Genomic DNA, 23,785 nt, shown 5'->3' on the forward strand with positions numbered 1-23,785 from the left:
TCCTTAATGAAGAAAATAAGAAGGAAATTATGAACTGAACCTACGCAATTAGTAATCGTCAAGTAATGTTTTTAATCTGTGTAGATAAAGTCAAATTATATAGCACAGCACACAGAAAACAAGTAAACAAAACGCAGCTGTCAAACTGTCTTCAGTCAAAAATGTTAATTTGACATTGACATGTCATGCTTGTTGATGAAAATAAAAATTTATTCATAAGTCAAGTCAATAGGTACTGTTTAAGTGTTATCATTTTCGCCGTACAGTGATTCACATAAATAAAATAAACTTAATTTTTCTATAAACACAATTGAATATGAGAGTTTAGTGATGATTTTCAAGCTATTTCTTATATGTACTGCCACCACCTGCGTATTTGTTCAGGGTATTTCAAACACTTCATCTACTGTCCGAAATGTGGGTGAAAAACAATTTATTTACAACATGTAAGTAGCCTTTTCCATACATAACTTATTTTCCTGTCGGTAGTCTTTAATTAAGAGGGTTTAGAATAAATTAAAGCATGATGAGTAGTCATAATCTCAAAAAGGGCTGCTGTCTGTCCGGGATTCCCCGAATTGGTACTATTTTGAAGTGTCACAGATAAGCGCATTATCTTCACTTCACAGTATACAGCAAAGTCGCTTCCTGCATCTGTCCCTATGTCTGTATGTATGATTACATCTTCAAAACTACACAACAGATTATGATGTAGTTTTTTTAAGAGATAGATTGATTCGAGAGGTAATAAATAGGAAGGTAATAAATATATACATCCTACTACTATTATAAAGGCGAAAGTTTGTATGGATGTATGGATGTTTGTTACTCTTTCACGCGAAAACTACTGAACCGATTACCATGAAATTTGGTATGTAGGTAGCTGAAGACCCAGAATAACACATAGGCTACTTTTTATCCCAGAGTTCCCGCGGGATTGATAGGGTTTCCATGCGGACGAAGTCGCGGGCGGCCTCTAGTATATGTATAAATGCTACCGAGGCCAGGGCGGGTCACTAGCACTAGAGCACTATATACAGTGTTTCCACTTGCAACAAACATCGTATTTTGAAAGCAAGAAAAAAGTGATTTATATGGTACAAAAATATAACAATTTCATTTATATTTGAAGCATCAAAGAGTGAATAAACCAGCGTATTAATATTTGCAGATACGATTATGACACAATAATACACGTCACAATCAGCAATGATACGGAGCAGATAATGGACTTTCGTGAGGTAAGTATTTGTAATAATCCTGTAACCCTCCAGTCTTTTACCACAGCCATGGTTCTATCTTAACTGGTCCCATCACTGCACATCAGCATATCAATATGGTCTATACCTCGTATTTATTTTTCCAGAATTCGTATACATATCGTGGTTTTCCGACAAGGGTGCACATCGTCACAAATGACACAGTCACCACGGAACATCCCGTATTCATCACAACCACTCAGCAGAAAGGTAAGACTTAAGTTTTTGGGTTTATATACTTTTATTCTTATAAAGACATATTTTACAGCACTTACATAAGAACATAAAATAAAAAAATAAATAAAAATACATAAGTTCATTTTCACACTAATAAACGGAATATAATAGCAAAAGTTCAGTAAATTGAGATGATGTGCTCACCTGTTTTCAGTTTTCACCAGATTAACCTCATCATCCACTTGAAATGTCTGTAAAGCAACCTGGATAACTTTAGAATAATTATAGAATTACAGTCGTGTAAGACTAACACATTGTTAAATTTATTTGGTGTAATACAAGACATATACATAATGCAAGTGTGCAGTGTGGTTCCCGGCACCAATACAAAATGAATAGGACTACTCCTACTCTTCCCCATGGGTGTCGTTAAAGGCGACTAAGGGATAAGCTTAAAAACTTGGGATTCTTCTCTTAGATGATGTGCTAGCGCCTGTCGCTATTTGAATCTCAATTATATCATTAAGCCAAACAGCTGAACGTGGCCTATCAGTCTTTTTATGACTGTCAGCTCTGTCCACCTCGCAAGAGATATAGACGTGACTAAATGTATGTATCTATACTAATATTATAAAGCTGAAGAGTTTGTTTGTTTGGACGCGCTAATCTCAGGAACTTCTAGCTCTAATTGAAAAATTCTTTTTGTATTGAATAAACCATTTATCGAGAAATGCTTTAGGCTATATAACATCACGCTGCAACTATTAGGAACAAAAAAAATCGTAATGGATAATGGAAAATTAAAAAAAAAAACCGGGGGGTAATTATTAATCCTTGAGGGCTTCAATGATGCTCAAAATAACTATTCCACGCGGACGACGTCGCAGTGACAGCTAGTGTATAATACAATCTTCTTTTCCTTTCATCAAGGGGTGTCATCATGGGAGCTCCCACTGGAGGTGGCGACGTCACATTCCTCGATGCTGTTCCACGAAATGGCGAGAACTCTGTGCCCCCACGACGCTGGTCCCAGTGAGTTTAGATAGATAGATCTAGATTTACGGCCTCTGTGGCGCAGCGGTAGTACGCTTGTCTGTGACACCGGGGGTCCCGGGTTCGAATCCCGGCCAGGGCACGATGAGAAAAGAACTTTTTCTGATTGGCCTGGGTTTTGGATGTTTATCTATATAAGTATTTATTATAAAATATAGTATCGTTGAGTTAGTATCTCGTAACACAAGTCTCGAACTTACTTCGAGGCTAACTCAATCTGTGTAATTTGTCCTGTATATATTTATTTATTTATATTTATTTATTTATCTCATGAAATCATGAAGAGAGTTATGAATGTATAGATCTCAAAACTCTTTATTGCACCATAAGAGTAGAACATACAAAACAACACAAAGCAGATATAGATGGTACAAAGGCGGGCTTATCGCTAATGCAATCTCTTCCAGTCAACCTTTGGGTGGAAGGAAACCAAACAGGAGATCGGCGTTGGCGCAGAGCAAGATAAATAAATGTTTGAACATAATAAAATACATACAGAATTTATACATACATACATATGGTCACGTCTATATCCCTTGCGGGGTAGACAGAGCCAACAGTCTTGAAAAGACTGAATGGCCACGTTCAGCTGTTTGGCTTAATGATAGAATTGAGATTCAAATAGTGACTGGTTGCTAGCCTATCGCCCAAAAAAGAATACTAAGTTTGTAAGCCTATCCCTTAGTCGCCTTTTACGACATCCATGGGAAAGAGATGGAGTGGTCCTATTCTTTTTTGTATTGGTGCCGGGAACCAAACGACATATATATCTATATATAATACATATAAATACATACAAATACGCATAAATACGAAATAGCGTTTAATACTTCATCTCTTTCTCTTGTAAGACAGTGGTTAGTTTGATAGAGGCGTCTTTGAATAGCGCATTAAGTAAGCGCTGCTTTAGCGAAACGCAATTGTTAGGCCTGTTGGAATAACCGTGTGGTTCCCGGCACCAATACAAAAAATAATAGGACCACTCCATCTCTTTCCCATGGATGTCGTAAAAGGCGACTAAGGCATAGGCTTACAAACTTGGGATTCGTCTTTTAGGTGATGGGCTAGCAACCTGTCACTAGTTGAATCAATGTATTCTCTCGTCCACATTCTATTCTAAGTTTAATTGATATTGTGAAGTTGACGTTGTTGAAGAAAATGCTGCAGTGCAGTCTGTTACCGCTTCTTCTGCACTGACGCCTTGTAAACTTAGTTTTAAGTAATTTATTTGACGTCAACCAATGTTGTTAAACCATACGTTTTGACAATTATTAAGCGATATGAGGTATCCTACAATGATGAATAAACATTTTGAATTTGAATGTATACGCAGGTTTGTAAGTCAACTCTATCTTGCAGACATAACATCAGTGAACCGTCCACAACTCCAGCTATCCACCTTCAGTCCAGCTAACGTCAGCGTTGATGTTAAGTTGCGACGCGTAACCGACTTCTACGTGCCTCTTGACCAGGTTTGAACCAAACTCCTCACCCGACTTAAGAATAAAAGAAGTGTAAGGCCATTGACCACACGATCAAGTTAGTTAACATACATATATCATCACGTCTTGCGGGGTAGACATAGCCAAAAGTTCAGCTGTTTGGCTTAATGTTAGAATTGAGATTCAAATAGTGACAGGTTTCCAGCCCATCCATCCAGTTGACCCCACTAAAACCTGCTTTCCTTGCTTTTCACCCAAAAAATAAAACAGGGATATAAGTTGACCAAGTCATATCGGCAATCTCTCTTTGTCAGTTAAATTGGAAGGTAAAATGTATGTTATCCCACTTCTGATGTTTTTGTTTATTTTTAAGGGTGGACAACCCTTATCACTAAGGGGTATGAAAAATAGATGTCGGCCGATTCTCAGACCTACGCAATATGCTCACGAAATTTCATGCGAATCGGTCAAGCCATTTCGGAGGAGTACGGGAACGAACATTGTGACACGAGAATTTTATATATAAGATGAATCTCAATTCTATCATCAAGCCAGAAAGCTGAACTAGGCCTAACAGTCTTTTCAAGACTGTTGACTCTGTCCACTCCGAAAGGGATATAGACGTGACTTTATGTATGTATGTATTTATATAATATACGCAATTCCAGCTGTTTACCAGTAATAACTTCCGCACCAGGAAGAGGGATGACACTGTTATTTCTAATTTAGGCTGTATTATTTTTTATTAAACATTTAAAAAAATATATGTTTATTGTATTAACTTGATACCGTGTGGTACTCGGAACTTTAGAAAAGGGCAACCCTATCTCTTTCCTATGATTATAAACTTGGGATTCTTCTTTCAGACAATGGGCTCTATCAACCTTTCACTATTTGAATCTCACTTCTATCCCTAAGTCAAATAGTTGAACGCGGCCTAACAGTCTTTTGAAGACGTTGGCTGTCTACCTAGCAAGGGATATAAATATCATTATATGTATGTATGTATATATATATCATTGTAACATGATTCGAAACGTCCAAGATAAAATAAAGGTACCTATGTTACGTGTGCGTTTCAACGCCCCGGCTTCGCACGGGTGGACATATTTTTGTGTTTTATATTTTGAAATAAACAAAGGGTAAAAACAAATTTATGCCTATGTCACTTTTGAAGGTCTATTCTATATCTGTGCCAAATTTTATCAAAATCGGGCCAGTAGTTTTTGAGTTTATTCCACACAAACATACAAAAATACAAATCTTTCCTCTTTATTATTAGTGTGGATGTGGATGTGGATAAACAGAAATTATACATATATATATATATATATATATATATATATATATATATATATATATATATATATATATATATATATATATATATATAGCTATAGTAGATGATATATACATATAGTAGATTTCTATCTCTTTCGCACATCTGTTCACACCGTCCCGTTCACCCGTTCGCCGCAGGTGGTCCCGGTGGTTGTAACGCCCAGTACACCCAAGTACTACTACTTCTCGTTCGACAGTGAACCACCGGAGAATGATACGAAGAGAGAGCAGCTACTGCCGAGGTAGGAAATTGAATGAATGAAATAAATAAGTTGATTTGATCGATTGCCAAATCTGAGCTGAACGCGGCCATTCAGTCTTTTCAAGACTGTTGGCTCTGTCTACCCCGCATGGGATATAGACGTGACCATATGTATGTATGTATGTAAATAAATTGAACGAAATTGAATGAAGGTTTTTTTTACGTTTTAATTTAGAGATCTTGTTCGTAACATCTTTATTACACATAAATTTACATAGTCACAAGAAATAGTACACAGTTATAAAATAAATAAATCACTTGCAATGGTGGACTTATCCCTTTAAGGGATCTCTTCCCAGCCTTGTGCTGTCCTCACTCGCGGGAACCAATTCCTAGCCTTCTACCTTCTTCACATGCGGGAACTTATTGTAGTCTTGTACCTTCCTCACATGCGGGAACTTATTGTAGTCTTGTACCTTCCTCACATGCGGGAACTTATTGTAGTCTTGTACCTTCCTCACATGCGGGAACTAATTGTAGCCTTGTACCTTCCTCGCATACATACATACATACATAAACTCACGTCTCTTTCCCGGAGGGGTAGGCAGAGACTACCTCTTTCCACTTGCCACGATCCCTGCATACTTCCTTTGCTTCATCCACATTCATAACTCTCTTCATGCAAGCTCGGCGGTTTCGGGCACTTTTGACCTGACCCTTCACCAGGACGTCCTTAATTTGATCAAGATATGTTCGTCTAGGTCTTCCCACCCCGACCTTTTCCTCCACACTCTCCTTGTATATCTGCTTAGTCAACCTGTTTTCATTCATCCTCTCCACATGACCGAACCATCTCAACATACCCTTTTCTATTCCTGTAACTACATCTTCTTTCACATCACAACATTCCCTTATCACGCTGTTCCTTATCCGGTCACTCAATTTCACACCCAACATACTCCTTAACGCTCTCATTTCCACTGCATTTATTCTGCTTTCGTGCTTCTTTTGCCATACCCAACTTTCACTCCCATACATTAATGTCGGGACCAACACGCCCCTGTGCACAGCCAGTCGAGCCTTTTTGGATAGTTTCTGACTGCTCATAAAGGCATGCAAAGCTCCATTCACCATGTTCCCCGCGTTCACTCTCCTTTCAATATCACTATCACACTTGCCATCTGATGTAAACTTTGATCCTAGATATACAAACTCTTTCACTTGCTCAACTTTTTCTCCTCCAATCAAAATATTACATGCTGTCATTTCTTTCTCCATTTCAAAAACCAGTGTTTTAGTTTTACTTACGTTCACTTTCATTCCTTTCTCTTTTAAAGCTTCATGCATACAGTTTACCATCTCCTGTAATTCCTCCGCTGATGACGCCAGTATAACCTGATCGTCGGCATAGAGCAGACATTTGACGAGTAACTCATTCATCCTTAATCCACTTTCAGACTCTTTCAAATCTGTCAAACAACTATCCATAAATAGGTTGAACAGCCACGGTGACGCAACACATCCCTGCCTAACACCTTTCTCAATCTTAAACCACTCAGTGTGCGCTCCGTTTATCCTGACACAAGCACTCGAATCCTCATATAAGGATTTCAGTGCTCGTATCAAAAGACTGCTCACCCCATGCATAGAAAGTGCTGACCACAATTCATTCCTCTCAACTCTGTCATAGGCCTTTTCCAAATCCACGAATGTGCAATAGACTTTTTGACTTTTTGACTGAAATTAAGGACGTGTGCCGTGTGGTTCCCGGCACCAATGAAAAAAAGAATAGGACCACTCCATCTCTTTCCCATGGATGTCGTAAAAGGCGACTAAGGGATAGGCTTACAAAATTGGGATTCTTTTTTTTTAGGCGACGGGCTAGCAACCTGTCACTATTTGAATCTCAATTCTATCATAAAGCCAAATAGCTGAACGTGGCCATTCAGTCTTTTCAAGACTGTTGGCTCTGTCTACCCCGCAAGGGATATAGACGTGACAATATGTATGTATGTATGTATTAAGGACGTCCTGGTAAAGGGTCAGGTCAAAAGTACCCGAAACCGCCGAGCTTGCATGAAGAGAGTTATGAATGTGGATGAAGCGAAGGAAATATGCAGAGATCGTGGCAAGTGGAAAGAGGTAGTCTCTGCCTACCCCTCCGGGAAAGAGGCGTGATTTTATGTATGTATGTATGTATGTATAAGACATAAATACAGCGTCGCGCGTGTCACGCTACTGGGCATGCGCTCTCATTTTCCACGTCCACTATTACTTCCCAGATTCAACTACACGATTCCGAAGAGCGTAATACTGATCGTGGAGTCGGATGATGACATATGTGGATTGGTCTCCATACAGAACAACTCGGTAAGTTTACGGATTTTTCTTCATGTATAATAATTATACACGGAATAGTGCCGTGATACAGAACAACTCGGTAAGTTTACGGATTTTTCTTCATGTATAATAATTATACACGGAATAGTGCCGTGATACAGAACAACTCGGTAAGTTTACGGATTTTTCTTCATGTATAATAATTAATATTTACGGATTTTTTTTTCATGTAGACTAGGTACCTACCTACATACATATATATACACGGGATAGTGCCGTGCCGTGTGGTTCCCGGCACCAATGAAAATAAAAGAATACGACCGCTCCCATCTTGTTCCAACGGATGTCGTGAAAGGCGATTAAGGGATAGGATTATAAACTTGTGATTCTTCTTTCCCATTAATGTCGTAAAAGGCGACTAAGGGATAGGATTATAAACTTGTGATTCTTCTTTCCCATTAATGTCGTAAAAGGCGACTAAGGGATAGGATTATAAACTTTAGATTCTTCTTTTCCATTAATGTCGTAAAAGGCGACTAAAGGATAGACTTATAAACTTTAGATTCTTCTTTTGGGCGATGGGCTAGCAACCTGTAACTGTTAGAGTCTCAATTCTATCATTGGGCCTGTCAGTGTTTTCAAGACTGTCTACCCCCAAGTGATGTAGACGTGTTTATATATATGTAAGTATGTATGTAATGAACTATTATTTTCAGTGCCCAGTGTTCGACAATGAGAATGACGCCTTATATCAAGGTTACCATCAAACTATGACGAATAAGGGCGGGATCACACTAACGGTAAGTTTTATCAATTAAGAATTTGTTCATTATTGAATTAATAGGTGTAAGATGAATTTGTTCTTTTTGAAAATCTGAATGTGGCCAATCAGTCTTTTCAAGACTGTTGGCTCTGTATACCCCGTATGGGACATAGACGTGACTATAAGTTTAACGTTCTCAATTCCGTTGCGTTAAATCTGCTTTCGTGCTTATTCTGCCACACACAACTTTCACTATCGTACTTTAGTGTTGTGACCAACATGCCTATGCCAGGTGAGCCTTTTTGTACAGTTTCGCACTGCTCATAAAGGCATGGAACGCTCCATTTATCATGTTCCCCGTGTTCACTCTCCTTTCAATATCACTATGAAACTTTTTACAATAGATAGTTTCAGTAATATAATGAAATATATATGTATTATACTAGAGGCCGCCCGCGACTTCGTCCGCATGGAAACCCTATATATATATGGATAAAAAGAAGCCTATATCTTATTCTGGGTCTTCAGCTACGTACATACCAAATTTCATCGTAATCGGTTCGGTAGTTGTTGCGTGAAAGAGTAACAAACATCCGTACTGACATCCTGACATACTCACAAACTTTATTGTATATTAGTAGGATATTTAAATATACATATACATTTAATATATTATAATTAATTATTAATTAATTAAAATTAATATAATATACATTTAATTTAAATAAACATAAACATTTGATATATTTAAATATCCTACTATGTATATACATACATACATACATAAAATCACGCCTCTTTCCCGGAGGGGTAGGCAGAGACTATGTATATGTATGTATGTATTAAATAATTTAATTGGTTTTCAGCAAACAATGTTCCCGTCGGGTTTTTACGTTATGTTCATCGTTAAACAGACAGATGATGAGTGTATCGGTTCGACTGATATATTGCCAACCGCTCCGACTCTGTCCACCCCGGCGGACAGGAGGAAAGAATTCAGGTGTGTATTTGTTTGTAAACTATTGATTGCACATAAAAAGAAATGTAATAAATTACAATGTCCATGCCATACAGCTGAACGTGGCCTTTCAGTCTTTTCAAGACTGATGGCTCTGTCTACCCCGCGAGCGATATAGTGACGTGACTATGACGATGTAGGTATGTATGTAGAACGTGAATGCAGCAACAGTTGTCAAAAACGAAATAAACGAATGGACAAGGTGTAGTGGGATTTGTATTCCAAATTCTATGGTGTTATAAATTTATATCACCATACATACATACATACATATAATCACGTCTATATCCCTTGCGGGGTAGACAGAGCCAACGGTCTTGAAGAGACTGAATGGCCACGTTCTGCTATTTGGCTTAATGATAGATTTGAGATTCAAATAGTAACAGGTTGCTAGCCCATCGCCTAAAAAATAATCCCAAGTTTGTGAGCCTACCCCTTAGTCGCCTTTTACGACATCCATGGGAAAGAGATGGAGTGGTCCTATTCTTTTTTCTATTGGTGCCGGGAACCACACGGCAAAATATATCACCATACGAATGAAGAGACGCGGTGAGGGAAAACATCGTGAGGAAACCTGCACATTCAGGCAACTGGATGTGTGACCATGATCGATCCAATACGGGTAAGGTCTACCTGCAAAGGTCGCGGAGGTCGGACGGGAGTCGCTTCGTGTGAAAACCTGACTCACACAATCCAGGGTCCATGGTCAAAGGCACACCCCGGGTTCCTCTCCAGAGTGGTGAGGATGCATACATACATACATATATATAATCACGTCTATATCCCTTGCGGGGTGGACCGGGCCATCAGTCTTAAAAATACTGATAGGCCACGTTCAGCTCTTTGGCTTACTGATAGAATTGAGATTTATATAAAGTGACAGGTGGCTAGCCCGTCGCCTTAAAGATGAAGCCCAAGTTTATAAGCCTATCCCTTAATCGCCTTTTATGACATCCACGGGAAAGAGATGTGGTGGTCCGATCCTAGTAGATGCGACCGGGACTAAAAGCCAGGAGGGAGAAGAGAAATAAATAAATAAATAAATATAATATACGGGACAAATTACACAGATTGAGTTAGCCTCGAAGCAAGTTCGAGACTTGTGTTACGAGATACTAACTCAACGCTACTATATATATATAATATTATATATAAACATCCAAGACCCAGGCCAATCAGAAATAGTTCTTTTTTCATCATGCCCTGGCCGGGATTCGAACCCGGGACCTCCGGTGTCACAGACAAGCGCACTACCGCTGCGCCGCAGAGGCCGTTACGGAAGATATTGAATTCTATTATTGCATATCTTTTTTTTCAGATTTCGCGTTATAGCCACGATATCGTACAAGGAGTATGTTATAGGCGCTTTAGTCACGTTAGCTTTGATATTTTTAGTCGCTATATTAGTGACTATAGTCGCTTTACCTGCCTTCTCTTGCTCGCCACAAGGTAATTAATTAAAGATTTATTTGTCATCTATTTAAATCTATACTAATATTATAAAGCTGAAGAGTTTGTTTGTTTGTTTACTTGTTTGAACGCGCTTATCTCAGGAGTTACTGGTTCGAATTGAAAAATTATTTTTGTGTTGAATAGACCATTTTTTGAGGAAGGCTTTAGGCAATAGGTATTACATTTCGCCGCAACTGTTTGGAGCGAAGAAATAATGGAAAATGTGAAAAAAGCTTCAATGATGGCTTCAATGATGCCCAAAATAAGTATTCCACGCGGACGGAGTCGCGGGCACAGCTAGTTAATACATATAATCACGTCTATTACGTAGGTACGTCGCGGGGTAGACGGAGTCTTGAAAAAATTAAAGGCCACGTTCAGCTGTATGGCTTAAAAATAATTTAGGTTTGTTTGTCATTTATTTTAATACATACATATAATCACGTCTTTCTCCCTTGCGGGGTAGACATACATACATTAAATCACGCCTCTTTCCCGGCGGGGTAGGCAGCGACTACATCTTTTCACTTGCCACGATCTCTGCATACTTCCTTCGCTTCATCCACATTCCTAACTCTCTTCATGCAAGCTCGGCGGTTTCGGAGTAGACAGATTCTTGAATACTGAACGTTCAGCTGTATGGCTTAAAAATAAATTTCAGATTCAAATCTTGTCGGATCGCTGGACCATCATCTAAATGAAGAATCCCAAGTTTATAAGCCTACCCCTTCCTTAGTAGCCTTTTAAGACATTCTATATATATATATATATATATATATATATATATATATATATATATATATATATATATATACTAGCTGTGCCCGCGACTTCGCCCGCGTGGAATTGTCATTTTGGGCATCATTGAAGCCCTCAAGGATGAATAATTTTCCCCGTTTTTATTTCACATTTTCCATTATTTCCTCGCTTCTAAAAGTTGCAGCGTGATGTTCTATAGCCTAAAGCCTTCCCCGATAAATGGTCGATTCAACGCAATAAGAATTTTTCAATTCGAACCAGTAGTTCCTGAGATTAGTGCTTTCAAACAAACTATTCAGCTTTATAATATTAGTAGATATAGATTTATTTATTGAATTTATTTATCTTTGAACCAGCTATCCTCATACCAGTGACCGATCCTAACCCAGAAGAACCAGGACCGTCCACGAGCGTAGAAGCTGAAGCGACGCCTGGCCCTTCGCACGCGACTGACAAATTAATTGATGAAGGTAAGTGAGTAAATGCTTTATTGTTCACTAAAGGAGTACCTACATGAGAAACTTGAAATTCTTCTTTTAGGCGATGGGCGTGTCACTATTAGAATCTCAATTCTATCTTAAAGCCAAACAGCTGAACGTGGCCTATTAGTATTTTCAAGACTGTTGTCTCTGTCTAGCCCGCTAGGGATATAGATGTGATTATATGTATGTATGTATTACCTTCCTTACCTTAGGTACCTTATGTTCACCCTTGCCTCTTTTTTGTATATGATCCTCTCATTGTCAGGTTGGCTGGAAGAGATCCCACTTAGGGATAAGCCCGCCTTTGTACTGAACTACTGTTTTATATTTGTAATGTACTCCTTTAGTGGACAGTAAAGCGTTTTCTTACTTACTTAAAATTATACAATTGTCGACACTTTTTGTTGTTGACGGCCTCTGTGGCGCAGCGGTAGTGCGCTTGTCTGTGACACCGGGGGTCCCGGGTTCGAATCTTGGCCAGGGCGTGATGAGAAAATAACTTTTTCTGATTGGTCTGGTTCTTGGTTGTTTATCTATATGTATAAGTATCACTACCTAGTATAAAACAAAGTCGCTATTTTAGTCTGTTTGTCTGTATGCTTAAATCTTTTAAATTACGCAACGGATTTTGATGCGGTTTTTTGTAACAGGTAGAGTGATTCAAGAGGAAGGTTTTTATGTGTAATAACATTTATAATTTTACACCCGTGTGAAGCTGGGGCGGGTCGCTAGTTTATTGTAAAATACAGTATCGTTGAGTTAGTATCTCGTAACACAAGTCTCGGACTTGCTTCGAGGCTAACTCGATCTGTGTAATTTGTCCCGTATATATTTATACATACATACATATAATCACGTCTATATCCCACGCGGGGTAGACAGAGCCAACAGTCTTGTAAACACTGATAGTCCACGTTCAGCTATTTGGCTTTAAGATAGAATTGAGATTCAAATAGTGACAGGTTGCAAGCCCATCGCCTAAAAAAGAATCCCAAGTTGGTAAGCCTAAGTATTTATTTATTTACTAGCGACCCGCCCCGGCTTCGCACGGGTGCAAAATTATAAATGTTATTATACATAAAAACCTTCCTCTTGAATCAGTCTACCTGTTACTAAAAACCGCATCAAATACCGTTGCGTAATTTTAAAGATTTAAGCATACCTACAGACAAACAGACTGAAATAGCGACTTTGTTTTATACTATGTAGTGATTTTGTGACAGATTCCCTATCGGAGTCGATACCGGAATGGCCTGAACCTCTAGCGCCGTTGACCTTAGCTGGTCTCAGCCGGGCCAAGCCTACCGCTCACAACAGGAGGTCTGATAGGTAAGTGTGAATTTTATACACACATACGTACATACATAATATAATCACGTATATACATAATATACACACCCTGCATGGGATATGCGAGGTGGTCAGAGCCGACAGCCTAAAAAAGACTAATGACTGAAACTAAAAGCTGAACGTGGCTTAGGTTCAGCTGTTTGGCTTAATGATAGAAATGGGATTTAAATAGTGACAGGTTGCTAGACCATCTCCTGAAAGAGGAATCCCAAGTTTATAAGCATATCCCTTAGACGCCTTTTACGACAGCCATGGGAACAAAATTTAGTGGTCCTGTTCCTTTTTTTTATTGGTGCCGGGAACCACACGGCGCTAAAACTACAACCCGTACATCCATCTCAGTTTGGTCCAAAGGTTCGACTGGCAGAGAATGCCTTGTGGCATTAAGTCCACCTGTTGTACATTTTACATACATACATACATAAAATCACGCCTCTTTCCCGGAGGGGTAGGCAGAGACTACCTCTTTCCACTTGCCACGATCTCTGCATATTTCTTTCGCTTCGTCCACATTCATAACTACATACATTTTACGTGCATGAAGTTTAAATAAATAAATAAAACTTAAATAATTTTTATTTTTTTTTGTTTTGCAGGTATTTTTGGAGCTCCCTAACCGTCGCAATTGTGTACGCATTGCCTGTTATTCAACTATTGTTTACATACCAACAGGTTAGTGAAAATATATTAATTCATACATACATACATATATGGTCACGTCTATATCCCTTGCGGGGTAGACAAGAGCCAACAGTCTTGATAAGACTGAATGGCCACGTTCAGCTGTTTGGCTCAATGATAGAATTGAGATTCAAATAGTGACAGGTTGCTAGCCCATCGCCTAAAAGAGGAATCCCAAGTTTATAAGCCTATCCCTTGAAAATAAATTAATGTAGGTATAACATACATACATACATACATATAGTCACGCCTCTTTCCCGGAGGGTTGGGCAGAGACTACCTCTTTCCACTTGCCACGATCTCTGCGTATAAATTGAAAAATAAATAATTCTTCCTATGGGAGCATGTTTGCCAGATAAAAACTGGAATTATATTAAAACTAGCTTTTGCCGGCGGCGGCTTCGTTCCCGTGGAAAATACTAGAAAAATTAAGCCTATGTACCGCCCGAAGGTGGTTTTTGTTTTTATTCGGTACAAACGATAAAAATACCTTCTCTTTGCTATTAGTGTATATGTATATACATATATTGTGACGAAATATTCGTATTGTACATAATAAGTTCTACATTCCTTCATGTTTTTTAATGTATACAATGTGCATTCGTCCATGATTTAGATTTAAGAGATCTATAAGTATTTGTAAATTGACGTCCGATGAAAATGCTGCAGTGTAGTTTGTTCCGCCGCTTCTTCTTCTACACATGCGCTTTGGAAGCAGTAGTAGTTATAATTAGATTTATGTGATGTCAATAAGTGATACCTTGTTTCCAATTTTGAAAATAAATCTATTCTATTCTATTCTATTTCTCAGATGGTCTTCCAAACCGGAAATCAAGATCTGTGCTACTACAACTTCCTATGCGCACATCCGCTCGGCGCGCTTCAGATGTCCGACTTTAATCATGTATTGTCCAACATCGGCTACGTGCTGTTGGGAGTCATCTTCATGTTGCAAGTCAGAGTTAGGCAGAGGAAACCTCAGTCTCCTGTGAGTATTAAAATATTTTTTGTACGAGTTGGCATTGGGACCATTTGACATTGGTACGAGTTGATATTGAGACGAGTTGGCATTGAGACGAATTGGCATTAGGATGAGTTGGCACTGGGGCGAGTTGGCATTAGGACGAGTTGAAATTGGGACGAGTTGACATTAGGACGAGTTGACATTGGGACGAGTTGACATTGAGACGAGTTGTCATTGGGACGAGTTGGCATTGGGACGAGTTTGCATTGGGACGAGTTGGCATTGGGACCATTTGACATTGGGACGAGTTGGCATTGGGACCATTTGACATTGGGACGAGTTGGCATTGGGACCATTTGACATTGGGACGAGTTGGCATTGGGACCATTTGACATTGGGACGAGTTGGCATTGGGACCATTTGACATTGGTACGAGTTGGCATTGGGACCATTTGACATTGGTACGAGTTGGCATTGGGACGAGTTGACATTGGGACCATTTGATATTGGGACACAGACAGTTGGCTTAAGGACAAAAATTGCATTGCATTTTGTTCGATTGGCCTGGGTCTTATTTTTAAGTATTATCGTTGAGTTAATACCAAAAACAGAAGTTTCGAACTTACCACTAGGCTAGCTTGATCTGCGTAATTTGTCCCTTATATATTCATTAATTTTTTAAAAAGCCATCAGCTTCGCATAGACTCCATCATTAATGATGGAATTGAGATTCAAATAGTGACAGGTTGCTAGCTCCTACCATAGGGAATCCCAATTTTATTTATCCTTATTCGCCTTTTACGACATCCATGTGAAGATGTGGAGTGGTCCTATTCTTAAGTGCCTGGAAACAAAGGACCATGATTTAATATATATAAAATAAAAATTACATTATATCATTTCTCCATCTGCCTCAGGGTCTTGGCATCCCCCAGCACAGTGGCCTGTTCTACTCCATGGGCTTGGCCCTGGCGATGGAAGGTCTACTGTCAGCGTGTTACCACCTGTGCCCCAACAAGATGAACTTCCAATTCGGTAACGTAACTGTTCATTGTGAACACGGTTTATATTTTTCATCACCTAAACACATTTAAAGTTAAAAAAAATTCTTACGGAATGGTTGCTTAAACAAAATTACGAAGATACAGAAAATTTACTTCAAGTTTTACAATAAATAAGTCGCAAACATAAGCATGACACCTCATACACACACCACGTTTATAGGAGTAACTATTTCTTTTAAATATATATATTTCTCTAAATACAATACTTAAGTTAATAAGATATTTTTTCTCGTACTAAGTAGGTACCTACTCTTATTATGTTTAGAAAATTAATCAAGAGGCGGGCCTGATGACTTGTAATACAGGTGCATTCCTAGTACCTACAGGCGTCAGCTCCCACAAATTCAAGTAGTTGATTTGGTACTTTAATTTAATCTAATTAGTATTAAGATTTCTTGTTTTGTGGAGAGAAATAAACATTTATTATTATTATTATATCTTAGCTTAAATTACATACATACATGCATACAGTACTACCACTTTAATAAGTTACACCGATGTACCTGCGCAGAAATCAATTTTTGTCATGGCGCGAAAATGTCTGCGCCAATCATAGTGCGCCATTTGAACGCGGGACCAAAACCGTTCGCTATTGGCTAATTGCGTACGCGCCGTGTCTGGAGTTCGCAGGAGCGCGGGAGTCGGTAATGAGCGAGATACACGACTCCTGTTGTATTAGGATTAAAAATCCTATGTTGTAGCAATAAGTTTGTTTATTACAGAACTATTTTATGATCTCTGTCGGAACTTGTTTTGAAAGAAATTAAAACTGCACTTTCTGATATAACTCACTGAACTTATATTTGGTTTATACATTGGGTATTAACATCCATGAAATTATAAAAAGTGAACTAAATTATTATACATTTTAACATTGTAAGATACGCCTTTCGGTCTTTTTAAATATTTTGTGCAATATTCTATTTTTGTTCTTTATTTTTTTCTTAGTGGCCAGCAGTACTTCTTTCAAATTACTGTACAAAGTTCGTTATTTCAATTTGTACCAACAGATTCGTCGTTCATGTACGTGATAGCGGTGCTGGTGACGGTGAAGCTCTATCAGAGTCGGCATCCCGACGTCAACGCGAGTGCGCACGCGACTTTCATGGTGCTGGCGGCCATCATTGTCATAGGTCAGTGTGGATGCTTCTAGAATCTTGAACATTCTTTGCGTTTAAGAATTGTTGAACGTTCATGGTTTCAATATCAATAATGAATACCCTGGCCATTGTATATTGTGTCAAGTAGATTTTAATGTAAGTTAAGTAAGAACTACTACTAATTTAAGTTAAGTAAGAACTACGTCTTATTCTCTTCTGTCATCTGCTGTGTCATGTCTTATGCGTATCTAAGATTTTATCTAAAAGAAAACTTACGTACTCACTATTCTCTATGCTTTCAGTTATTCTTACAAGAATGGGTCATACATAAATATGTACATACATACATATGGTCACGTGTATATCCCCTGCGGGGTAGACAGAGTCAACAGTTTTGAAACGACTGATAGGCCACGTTCAGCTATTTAGCTTAATGATAGAATTGAGATTCAAAAAGTGACAGGTTGCTAACTAAAAAAATACAATTCCAAGTTTGTAAGCCTATCCCTTAGTCGCGTTTTACGACATACATGGGAAAGAGATGAGAGTGATCCTATTATTTTCTCTATTGGTGCCGGGAACCACACGGAACATATATATATAATATTTTAATTTGATTTGTTAATGTTCGCAGGTCTCTTCGGCATTATGTTCCCAAGCGTGTATTTCTGGGTTTTCTTCACTATACTACATCTTATGACGTGTTTTATACTCACCGTGAAGATATACTACGTCGGACAGTTCAAACTTGGTAAGTAATCATTATACAGTGGCGACATCTATTATCGTGTTGCAACAACTGAAACGTAAAGTTACTATTTAATTCTGCCACCGCCCGAGAGATGGCGTTACTGTTAGTTCCCTATTCCGTAGAATGAAATTTTAACATTGTATTGTCGCCGTCTCGCTAGTTAAATGACGGTGCATTTAATAATTTTTTGTCAGTGTCATTGTACTCATAGACATTTTATGACGTTTATAGTTTTTAAAAAGAATAGGACCACTCCATCTCTATCCCATGGATTTCGTAAAAGGCGACTAAGGGATAGGCTCACAAACTTGGGATTCTTTTCTAGGCGATGGACTAGCAACCTGTCACTATTTGAATCTCAATTCTATCTTAAAGCCAAATAGCTGAACGTGGCCATTCAGTCTTTTCAAGACTGTTGGCTCTGTCTACTCCGCAAGGGATATAGACGTGACCATATGTATGTATGTTACAATTATCTTTCACTCCACACATAAGAGAAATGTGTGGAGTGAAAAGAACGTGGCGACCAAAATTGAAGAGTATGTTGAGAATGGATGAGGACAGACTAGCGAAAGGAATTTATGTGTGGTTCCCGACCACACGGCACTTGTAATAAAGTCGTTATACGTGATTTATTCCAGAATGGTCTGTTCCGCGTCGAAGTTGGACCGCGATCCGAAACTCTGGTGCGGCCGCGTTCCGTCCGCGCTACACCGCGCGCTGCGTGCTACTGGCGCTGGCCAACCTCGCCAACTGGGCGCTCGCCGCGTACGGGTGAGTATGGTGCCCGCAGCTCTACTAGCGCTGGCCAACCTCGCCAACTGGGCGCTCGCCGCGTACGGGTGAGTATGGTGCCCGCAGCTCTACTAGCGCTGGCCAACCTCGCCAACTGGGCGCTCGCCGCGTACGGGTGAGTATGGTGCCCGCAGCTCTACTAGCGCTGGCCAACCTCGCCAACTGGGCGCTCGCCGCGTACGGGTGAGTATGGTGCCCGCAGCTCTACTAGCGCTGGCCAACCTCGCCAACTGGGCGCTCGCCGCGTACGGGTGAGTATGGTGCCCGCAGCTCTACTAGCGCTGGCCAACCTCGCCAACTGGGCGCTCGCCGCGTACGGGTGAGTATGGTGCCCGCAGCTCTACTAGCGCTGGCCAACCTCGCCAACTGGGCGCTCGCCGCGTACGGGTGAGTATGGTGCCCGCAGCTCTACTAGCGCTGGCCAACCTCGCCAACTGGGCGCTCGCCGCGTACGGGTGAGTATGGTGCCCGCAGCTCTACTAGCGCTGGCCAACCTCGCCAACTGGGCGCTCGCCGCGTATGGGTGAGTATGGTGCCCGCAGCTCTACTAGCGCTGGCCAACCTCGCCAACTGGGCGCTCGCCGCGTACGGGTGAGTATGGTGCCCGCAGCTCTACTAGCGCTGGCCAACCTCGCCAACTGGGCGCTCGCCGCGTATGGGTGAGTATGGTGCCCGCAGCTCTACTAGCGCTGGCCAACCTCGCCAACTGGGCGCTCGCCGCGTACGGGTGAGTATGGTGCCCGCAGCTCTACTAGCGCTGGCCAACCTCGCCAACTGGGCGCTCGCCGCGTACGGGTGAGTATGGTGCCCGCAGCTCTACTAGCGCTGGCCAACCTCGCCAACTGGGCGCTCGCCGCGTACGGGTGAGTATGGTGCCCGCAGCTCTACTAGCGCTGGCCAACCTCGCCAACTGGGCGCTCGCCGCGTACGGGTGAGTATGGTGCCCGCAGCTCTACTAGCGCTGGCCAACCTCGCCAACTGGGCGCTCGCCGCGTACGGGTGAGTATGGTGCCCGCAGCTCTACTAGCGCTGGCCAACCTCGCCAACTGGGCGCTCGCCGCGTACGGGTGAGTATGGTGCCCGCAGCTCTACTAGCGCTGGCCAACCTCGCCAACTGGGCGCTCGCCGCGTACGGGTGAGTATGGTGCCCGCAGCTCTACTAGCGCTGGCCAACCTCGCCAACTGGGCGCTCGCCGCGTACGGGTGAGTATGGTGCCCGCAGCTCTACTAGCGCTGGCCAACCTCGCCAACTGGGCGCTCGCCGCGTACGGGTGAGTATGGTGCCCGCAGCTCTACTAGCGCTGGCCAACCTCGCCAACTGGGCGCTCGCCGCGTACGGGTGAGTATGGTGCCCGCAGCTCTACTAGCGCTGGCCAACCTCGCCAACTGGGCGCTCGCCGCGTACGGGTGAGTATGGTGCCCGCAGCTCTACTAGCGCTGGCCAACCTCGCCAACTGGGCGCTCGCCGCGTACGGGTGAGTATGGTGCCCGCAGCTCTACTAGCGCTGGCCAACCTCGCCAACTGGGCGCTCGCCGCGTACGGGTGAGTATGGTGCCCGCAGCTCTACTAGCGCTGGCCAACCTCGCCAACTGGGCGCTCGCCGCGTACGGGTGAGTATGGTGCCCGCAGCTCTACTAGCGCTGGCCAACCTCGCCAACTGGGCGCTCGCCGCGTACGGGTGAGTATGGTGCCCGCAGCTCTACTAGCGCTGGCCAACCTCGCCAACTGGGCCCTCGTCTCCCACCTCACAACCTCGCTGTCAGAGCTCTTAGACCAAGCTTCACAATGGGCTAACAACCTGTCACTATTTGAATCTGAATTTCATCATTAAGGCTGTTGGTTCTGTCTTTCCAACAAGGGATAATAATATATATATATAATTCTGCACGAAAATCACTACATATGTAGTATAAAGTCAAATTATTTTCTCTGTCTGTATTGTATGCGCTAATCACGAAAAATTGAAGTTTTAAATGTTGAAAACTGAGTTTTCTGTGGAGGGTTCTTATCTATAAATCCTACCCATGTGAAGCCGGAGCGGATCGCTTGTCTTAGAATTCACAATTCTATATTCTCCCACAGATTATACATGCACAAACGCGACTTCGCGCGCCATCTCCTAGCCATTCTAATGGGCAACACTATCCTATACACCTGGTTCTACCTGGCCATGAAGCTCAGCAAGCGGGAGAAGGTGTCTCCGCCGTCGTGGGTCTACTTCATAGCCGCGCACGTCACCTGGATCTTGGCGCTGAGGCTGTTCCTCGACTCCAAGACCAAGTGGTCGGTGAGTATGGAATTGTGTGGAACGCCATCTGTGTTTTATAGGTGGAACCTCTTGATTAAACGTCGTTAAGTTTGTTTGTTTGATGTGTTTTTACGCGTTATCTAATGAACCAATTTCTTGAAATATTGCTTATATTTAGTTAAGAGTCTGGAGAAAAAAAAAAATAGGGTAATTTTCATCCCGGTAAAAACTATAGTTCCCGTGAAACCTGTATTCTTTTGTTGCAAAGATGCAAGTAAACAGGTATCGTAATTTCATAAAAAAAAATTCACTGATATCAACTTTTTTTTCAATTTTCCTCATTAACAAAAGGAAAATGACACAAAAAAAGAGTCATTCAGATTTGAACTTGTTTCCTTTCTCCCACAGGAAAGCCCGGCCCATTCCCGCCGCCACAACGCCGTGTGTTCAGCGCTACAGTTCTACGACTCCCACGATCTCTGGCACGTGGCCTCCGCTACAGCACTCTATCTCTCCTTCAATCTCCTGCTGGTCATAGACGACCCGTTGAGGAACACACCGAGGGACTTGATACCTGTGTTTTAAAAGTGCCTGAATTTGAAGAAAAAAAAATTTATATTGATACAGTAGCGCCATCTATGATTCGGTGAATACACTAATTTGCGCCTTATGAAGTGGACAGTGTCGACATCTGTGTTTTGAGACTGGTACTTTTTAATACATTGCCACGACGAGGTGTGTTCGGCGCTGCAGTTATATTACTCCTACGATCTCTGTCTCGTGACTTCCGCCATAGCTATCTAACTCTCTTCCAATCTCTTAGACCCGCTGACAAACACACCAAGGGATACCTGTGTTTTAAAACAAAATAAAAGTTCCTAAATTTGAAGAAATAAGATAAATATATTGATACAGAAGCGCCATCTATGATTCGGCGTTTATACTAACTTGCAAAGGGGACAGTGTCGACATCTGTGTTTTAAGAATGGTACTTTTTAATACGACTACGACTCAAACCTTCTCTGGCACACCACAGGGGACTTGCTTCTTGTCTTTATAAAACAAAGGTAGTTTTAAAGAAATAAGTGATGAATAAAGTAGCGCCATCTATGAATCGACGTATATTCCTATAGGAATTTGTGTTTTATGGACGGCAAAAGGCTATGACGAGGATGAACGTGACACCTTTCTGTCTTTGCCAAACAGACGATAGAGATAAAAAAGGGATTGTGTGTTTTTATGTTTGTATGTCAAGGGCGCCTAAATGGTAGACACTCGCAGACGACGTTACAATATGAGTCGCATTTGTCTGACGTTAGTGCTTTAGCGTCTACTCTAAAGACCAGGTGACCCACTTTGGCAAACTCCCAAGAGAGAAAGAAAAATGCTACGGAATTGAATACTTGTTATTAAAGTCATCAAATTCAAATTTAAAAAAAATATTCATTATTATGGGACACTTCATATCGCTTAATAATTGTCATAACTATTGGTTTCACAACATTGGTTTTAAGTCAAATTAATTACTTAAAACTAAGTTTACGGCCGCTTCCAAAGCATCAGTGCAGAAGAAGCGGTTGCAAACTGCACTGCAGCATTTTCTTTGACCACGTCAACTTCAGAACTATCCAAACTAAGAATAAAAAATGTGGACGAGAGAATACATTGTTGTAATAATATTTATGGATCATCCTAAAAATGATTTGACGTTTCTCTTAGAAATATTATAAGAGCTCTTCTATCTGTTTTTCAAGGATGGTAAAAATGCCTATTAAATAAAAAGACTACCACTAACATGACTAGCACTGTAACGCCATCTTTGATACGGCGTATGCACTAATTTGCACCCTTTGAAGTGGACAGCGTCGACATCTGTGATTTGAGACTGGTACTTTTTAATACGTGAGTTAAAAACTTTGTAAATGTTTTTAAAATATTTTTTTCTGAATATGCTCATATTAGAAGTAATATTAATATGTCAATATTATACAGTTGGTCACATTTTTCCACTCTTTATCTAGATTTTCTTCGTATATTTACCACCATTTTATGTTACGTCGTTGGTTGTATATATAAAATTTAAGTATTTTTTGTTTATTTGTTTAACCCATTCTTGACCACCGTGCCAATTTGGGAACACTTATTTTTTGAGGGTAGATAAAAAAAGTGTTGACACCAGTGTATGTTCTGTTGCGTAGTTGTGAAGGCAAAAGAGTGCGCTTATGGTAAAAAATTAAATAAAAGCATAAAACATCAAAAGTGATATTGTTTTCATAAATTAAAAATATCTATTTATAGAAGCATCGAGGTAAGTGCATATTATTTACTTATACGACAGGTCGATGTACGATATCGTGATAGTGGTTTTAGTTATTATAAAATAAGATATTGGACAAACGTTTATATGTAAATTTAGTAACTTTTATCTTATGTATGCAATTATACGGTCAAGTAAATATTGGTGTGCCAATTTTGGTACAGTGGCTACAAGTGTGCAATAATTGAATATTCATTTCAGGACTTCAAGATGAGTCGAAAACAGA

General features: G+C 40.7%; 1 protein-coding gene across 3 annotated transcripts; it reads left to right on the plus strand.

Annotated features, from left to right (window-relative positions):
* The first annotated feature begins 180 nt into the window (after positions 1-180).
* LOC106143131 (SID1 transmembrane family member 1) lies at positions 181-23,137 on the plus strand. Of its 3 annotated transcripts, none has more exons than XM_060952873.1 (20): positions 181-446; positions 1,172-1,241; positions 1,367-1,469; positions 2,367-2,468; positions 3,849-3,961; positions 5,411-5,514; positions 7,757-7,844; positions 8,531-8,614; positions 9,444-9,577; positions 10,914-11,044; positions 12,163-12,276; positions 13,512-13,617; positions 14,235-14,310; positions 15,131-15,307; positions 16,201-16,318; positions 17,358-17,480; positions 18,082-18,198; positions 18,840-18,972; positions 21,077-21,281; positions 21,651-23,137. In XM_060952873.1, exons 1-20 carry the CDS (start codon positions 331-333, stop codon positions 21,825-21,827), a joined length of 2,391 nt encoding a protein of 796 aa, XP_060808856.1. In that variant the 5' UTR covers positions 181-330; the 3' UTR covers positions 21,828-23,137. The 3 variants fall into 3 exon arrangements, with proteins under 3 accessions (XP_060808856.1, XP_060808857.1, XP_060808858.1); XM_060952874.1 differs by lacking the exon at positions 181-446 and adding an exon at positions 605-668; XM_060952875.1 differs by lacking the exon at positions 181-446 and adding an exon at positions 676-744.
* The last annotated feature ends 648 nt before the right edge of the window (positions 23,138-23,785 follow it).

This window comes from Amyelois transitella, chromosome 30 (genome assembly GCF_032362555.1).
Source record: "Amyelois transitella isolate CPQ chromosome 30, ilAmyTran1.1, whole genome shotgun sequence".
In the NCBI taxonomy this organism is placed as follows: domain Eukaryota; kingdom Metazoa; phylum Arthropoda; class Insecta; order Lepidoptera; family Pyralidae; genus Amyelois; species Amyelois transitella.

Coding starts and splice junctions, on each gene's coding strand:
- LOC106143131 (XM_060952873.1), top strand. CDS start 331: ATGATTTTCAAGCTATTTCTTATATGTACTGCCACCACCTGCGTATTT. Junction 1,470..2,366: donor CACAACCACTCAGCAGAAAG/GTAAGACTTAAG, acceptor CCTTTCATCAAG/GGGTGTCATCATGGGAGCTC. Junction 8,615..9,443: donor AGGGCGGGATCACACTAACG/GTAAGTTTTATC, acceptor ATTGGTTTTCAG/CAAACAATGTTCCCGTCGGG.